Raw genomic sequence first — 6,337 nt, forward strand, 5'->3', positions numbered from 1 at the left:
ACTGTATGATTTTACTTAACCAAGGTACCTAGAGAAGTCAAATTCATTAAGACAGAAAGAAGAATAGTGGTTACCAAGGGCTGGGGGAAAGGGGGAAATGGTGATTGGTTGGTGGGTATAGTTTCAGATGTGTAAGATGAAAGTTCTGGAAATTTATTTCACAACAATGTAAATATACTTAGTACTGAACTGTACACTGAAAACTGATTGAGATAGCAAATTTTATGTGTTTATTAAAAAATTTTAATCAGTGATTTGAAGTACAAGAAAAATAAAATCTTAAGTATCAAATGAACTCAAGTTTGAAAAAAATATAAAACATTCATATAAAACTTATGCAGAATTATCCAAATGGCCTTTTAATTTAGCTTCCACTAAAACAGGGGTCTCCCAACCCCTGGGCTGCAGAGTGGTACCGATTCATGGCCCGCTAGGGTCACACAGCAGGAGGTGAGCGGCAGGAGAGCTTCATCTGTATTTGCAGTGCACCCCAGCGCTAGCATCACCACCTCAGCTCCACCTCAGATCATAAAACATTAGATCTCAAAGAAGCACCAGTCCCTGGTGCCAAAACGGTTGGAGACCGCTGATCTAAAAGATACATAGTTTAAAATAAGTCACTCCACATAAAAACGGCCAACATCACTAGCTATTAGGGAAATGCAAATCAAAACCACAATGAGGTACCATCTCACACCTGTTAGAATAGCTATAATCAACAAGATAAGTAAAAACAAATGTTGGAGAGGATGCGGAGAAAATGGAACCCTCATACATTGCTGGTGGGACTGCAAATTGGTACAGCCACTATGGAAAACATGGAGGTTCCTCAAAAGACTAAGAATTGATCTACCATATGATCCAGCAATCCCTCTATTGGGTATTTACCCCAAAGACTTGAAAACCTATATCCGAAAAGATATTTGCACACCGATATTCACAGCAGCATTATTCACGGTGGCCAGGACAAGGAAGCAACCAAAGTGTCCTAAGACAGATGATTGGCTAAGAAGCTGTGGTAAAATTATTCAGCCATAAGAAGAGATGAAATACTGCCATTTGTGATGACATGGATGGACCTTGAGATAATCATGCTAAGCGAAATAAGCCAGACAAAGTTGAAAAATCACATGACATCACTTATATGTGGGATATAAACCTAAAAACAACAAACGAATAAGACAAACAGAGACTCACGGACATGGACAATAGACTTGTGGTTACCAGAAGGGAGGGTTACCTATGGAAGGTGAACACATAATGTAAACATATATACGCCTTACTGTTAAAATGTACAGCTGAAACTTACCGAATTTCATTAAGCAATATCACCATAAAAAATAAATTAATAAAAAATAAAAATAAAAAAATAAGTTGCTCCAGGCTATTATGTTCAAAGTTCATTTTAGAAGATTCTTGCCATTTATAAATAATTTGCTCAGTCAAAAACCAAGTTAATTCTGCTAAAAGAGAATCAAAATTCTAGACTAGAAGAGATTCTTGGAGGATGGGAGTGCATAAACAGTGGCAAAATGAGAAAAATAAAGTGGAGGTTGTTCATAAAACTAAATCTATTTAATTTTAAGGCATATACTTTATTCTGAGAGCACATACTTCCTATTGTGAAACTTTTGTTGTTAATGGTAATTTCGTCCATTCAACAAGTTGAGCCGGTGACTGTCAGGTGTAGGGCTACAATGGTGAATACAAGGAAGGCTCTCACCCTCAGGGAACCACCTCCCGCCTAGTGGAATGTAAAAGTAGCAGTATTAAGGTAGGGTTTTGTTTTTAAGTATTTAACATTCAAAACAAAAACTTGTTCAGTCTATGTCACTCATGTCAATAGGAAACACTGATCTCCGGCCCCTTCTTTTTATAAATGCAAAACTGGATGTCCAAAAGATCCACAACTAGTCAGTAAATCCAAAGTTGAAACCACTCTATTTCTAGACTCTAAAACACCAGGAAAATATTCATGTGCCTGAGTAGAGATTTGACCATATTAATTTACAGAATTCCAAATATCTCAGAGTAATAGTTTTCCGCTTCACATTTCCTTCCAATTCTAACAGGATCTGATTCTATATTTCAAACCTGTTATATCATTTGAGGACTTAAGAGTTTAACAAAAAACTTAAAATCTCTAGGATAGAATTCATCAAATCTCATGCCATTAAAAGAAATTAAAAGAAATTATACTTCCTGCTAAATGATAAAGCACATCCAACATTTGGAGTAAGGAGGAAAAACTGACACAAAAAATAGTACCCACAGTAATACTGTCTTGGTCACTGTTTCTGTGGCCTAGAAAGTACAGTAATATTCTGGAGCACTGCTATCCCATTCACTTCAGAAAGTTTAAATATACAAAGCAATTGAAAAAATAGTGATAATCAGCTAATTAACACTTCAAACAACAATGATAACCAAACCTGTAATTCCAGTGAATAGTCTAGGTGTGACAATAACTGACCTGACAGCTCAGTCTCCTCTCTCACTTTCTCCTAACTACTTCTGCACAAGGATGGGATATTAAGCACATATGACATCAAGTCCTTAGATTTGTTTTCATGGGTTCAAAAGTTTTTTCCCACTTAAAAATAAACCCTCATATAACCTGAATTTGGAGAAACAAACGTGAAGAAGGTATAGTCATCCTCTTTTGTAGATAAAGGAAGCTAAGGCAAAAAGTCAAAGCAATTTACCTATACAGTAAGAAGAGCCAAGATTTGAACCTAACATCAAGATTTTACTTTCCCTCCCTCACCTCCTCCTCTCACTTTTCTTCCTGAATCTCTCATAAACACCTACATGCAAGTCACTAGGTAGGAGAGAAAGGATGAGGCAGAAAGAAAACAAAAATGTACAAAAGATAGTATGTTCTCTAACATTTCAGAAAAATTAGATATAAAAACAGCACTGAGTTTTAAGTGTCTATGACTGGAACAAAGGGTTATAGAGGTTCAAAGGCCAAAGAGAACTTTTAACTGGAGTGAGCAAGGAAGAATTCACTACAGTGAGAGGGAGTTTATGAGTTAGATCACAGAGGGACAGGGTATGTTTTAGGCAGAAAGAACTTCAGAAAGCAAAAGGTGGGAAAGAGAGGAGGAAAATATAATGCATATGTCTGAAAAAGCAAAAATAACCTGAAAACAGAAAAATTATGTAAGAGAGCAGAATACAAGGCTTAAAAGGTAGGACTAGGTCAGATGTTGGAGGATCTGTGGAAAGAAACGCCCCATTTACAGTACTAAGGCAGAATTAAACTTAATTTTTACATATTATCTTCAGGAAATAAGACTACACATGCCCTATTAATTTCAATAAGTTTATGCTTTTTCAACTAAGAAAAAGTCTACGATAGCACCTAATACAAAGTTGATTAAAACACTGGATCTAAATTTAAATGACCTTTTTTTTTTTCTATCTGGTAATAACCACAGACTACATCCAAAGAGATTGGCGGAGTGGGGGACAACTAAACCTACATCTAGATTGTTGAAATTTTATGCCAGCTACTCAGTTATAAAGGAGAAGTACAACCTACAAATCTTTTCCAGAGGATGGTGACAGAGGGAAGCTGAACAAAAAGAATTACAAAGCTCCACTGTCAAAACTTCTTGTGTTGCCTAGTTAAAAACAAAACAAAACAAAAAACACTACAGTTGGGAAACTCTTTTTAAATGTAGTTTTATCTTTAATGTCATTTTTTAAAATCCAGGTTAGAATCTGGGAAAATGTTCAATTAGACCACAACTACCCTGAAGCTATTGATAAGAATTTAAAATTCCAAGCATCTACAAGATTCAAAACTATCATTTCCCCCTGAGAGAGCTCAGTCCCACCCACCTAGTAAAAAGGAGACTTACCAGATCTTCAAGTGTTACTTGGATAATGACATCACTCTCTACTGTTGTTCCAGCAGGTCAGGGTGGGCTGCCCTATGCCCTTTCTCCCTACATCACCCCTACATCACCAGAGCAATCCCTCCAAAAGATAGGTTTGTGGAGAAGCTATAACAAACAGCTCCACCTCCTCAGTCCGTAAACTATCGAAAGCTGGTAAGACATAAAAAGAAGCACTCCATAGAAAGTGGGAGTGGGGTAAGGAGGTACCTAGAAACCAACCAAATTCTTATGCTTACATTAGTAAAATTTAAGCTGAAAGGGAACTTTGAATCTAGCCCCAAATTCTCATTTTACATTTTAAGAAACTGAGGCCCAGGGCAGTTAAGTAATTTGCCCAGAGCAAGTGCTTCCCTATAAAGGTATTAACTATCATCAGTCACCAGTACAGTAGAGCTTAACCACATTCTAACATAGTTACTTAAGTTTTTATAAGATTAAGTACCTGGTGTGCAAAAACACAATCTTCACCTCTTCTGCACCCTCTCAGTGCCTTGCCCCAGAGCTATACAGAAAATGCTGAATCTCAAGTGAACAGTCACAAAATTACTCTTTATCTAATTTAAGATAAAGTGAAAGCCTGAAATGCCTGAATTTCTCAAGTCTTGACTAAAGGAATAGATCAACAAATCTCAAAACTTCTAGCGAAATAAGAACATGAAGTAGGAGGATATTACTGTTACTTTCTGTCAGCTGCCCTTTTCTTTTTATTAACGTTTTCAGAACAGGTTTTTTGGAAAACATTATTATATGTGCAGTTAATCCAAATTATTATCACCTTTGAGACACTTCTACTTATTAGGCAATTTAGTACATCTTCATCTCTCAAAAATAACTTGAAAGTATACTGCCCAGCATAAATTAATATTTTTGAACAAAAACACCTAAATAATCCTCTACCAGTTCACAATACATTAAAGCCACAAAACAGGAAACATAATCCTGTAAAAATGCCACCAGCTAAAAAAGTTAAGAGAGTACCCCATGAGTATTCCTTGGCTGATTACCGTCCGTCAAAGCATTTGTTGAAGAACCTGGGGAAAAGTTCCACACTAAGTTCACTAGCTATTGGGTGCATCACATTATAGCAATACTCATACATAACACCAAAATGCTGCACGCCACACGTACAAGTTTTAACCAGATTTAACCAAGATTGGTATTACGTCAACTCTCGTACCGAAGATTTTTTTTAAAAAGGAACAAGATGCATGCATATTTCGCCTCACTTAAAAAACTTAAAAAAAAAAAAACAGAAATGGTAAGGCGTTGACCCAATGCGAATTAAAGTTTTGAACGCTCAGACCGCTGTACAAAGCGGTTTAGATGGATTTTTTCTGAAATGCAGGACGAAAGTCCATTGGCGAGTTTCAAAACCAATGGCCGTATACTACTGCACAAATAACAAAAGCTTAAGACAAACTACCAAGTTGTCGAACCACTGCTGTTACCATTGCCCCAATTTTTTTAAAACAAGCCTTGAAAAGGGAACAATAAAAAACGTCTCACCGCAAACACAGCACGAGAGGGACTGTCGGAAGTAAGGCAAGAGCCTGTTAATCTCAGTAAACGCCTTGGGGTCTCCGGGGTCGTAGTTGAGCACTAGGCGGCTCGCGGAAATGTAGAGAGCAGTAGCATTCACGGGGTTCATTGCAGACACTTCGACACCGTTGGCTCCCGGTTGAAAAGAAATTCCGGATCCAACTTTGTAAGCAGCCAAGGAACAATGGCGAATTTGCAACAATTCGGAGGAAATCAGAGCAGAACCACTGGTCAAAGTAGTAACCAAAATCCGTGCAAGTTTGTGGAGCCGAAGCAATCCTCCCACACATGGGGGCCTTGGCGCCCCTCCTCCGTCCCTGAGACTTGCAGACCAAAAAAAAAGAGAGAGAGAGAGAAAGAGAGAGAGAGAGAAACCAGCGTTCGAGTTTGTCCCGGGCGGCCACGGGGCGCAGAACGTGGCGGCTTCGGCGCTCGGGCCGGGACTCGGCTCTCAGTCTAGCCCCGCGGCTCCGCGGGCAGCCTTCGCGCGAGCTGCATCTCCGGACGCGAAGATACCTCCTCAGGTCGAGCTGGGCAGGAGCAGGCCCCGGCCCAGTCCAAGGGGCGGGCACGCTTCTCACAGGCTGCAGGGCCCTTACTCCATTACAGCGCCCGGCGCGGAGACAGCAGCGATAGCAAGGACGACAGCTCGGGCGTTGGCTTCCTCGATCTAATGCACGAAGCCGCGGCAGCGGCGAATGTTGCTGTTGCGGCTGGCGGAGGCCACCGCCGCCGCTCTCTCCATATCGGACGCGAGGCCCAGACCACGCCTGGCTCTCCGCCCCGGCGGTTATAGCCCCGCTCTTCCCTGAGGTGGTGAAGTGGGCAGGAGAGTCCTGCACCCGATAGGGGAGGGCCGGGGAGGAAGTGCGCGGGCCGGCGGCGGCAGC

The 6,337-nt window shown here is 40.2% G+C and overlaps 1 protein-coding gene across 3 annotated transcripts in view; it reads right to left on the bottom strand.

Moving 5' to 3' along the window:
• Window positions 1-6,337, bottom strand: part of MSL2 (MSL complex subunit 2) — a 30,336-nt gene that overhangs the window by 23,108 nt on the left and 891 nt on the right. Inside the window, exon 3 of one of the 3 annotated variants that reach the window (XM_023538372.1) lies at window positions 5,415-5,770. The exons of 1 other annotated variant lie outside the window; for it this stretch is intronic. In XM_023538372.1, the coding sequence (XP_023394140.1) occupies window positions 5,415-5,556 (142 nt within the window). In that variant the 5' untranslated portion in view covers window positions 5,557-5,770. Of the gene's footprint in view, window positions 1-5,414; window positions 6,332-6,337 lie in introns of those variants that run through there. One more of the 3 variants, XM_011373195.2, reaches the window with a different exon arrangement.

This window comes from Pteropus vampyrus, unplaced genomic scaffold (assembly GCF_000151845.1).
Source record: "Pteropus vampyrus isolate Shadow unplaced genomic scaffold, Pvam_2.0 Scaffold220, whole genome shotgun sequence".
NCBI lineage: Eukaryota > Metazoa > Chordata > Mammalia > Chiroptera > Pteropodidae > Pteropus > Pteropus vampyrus.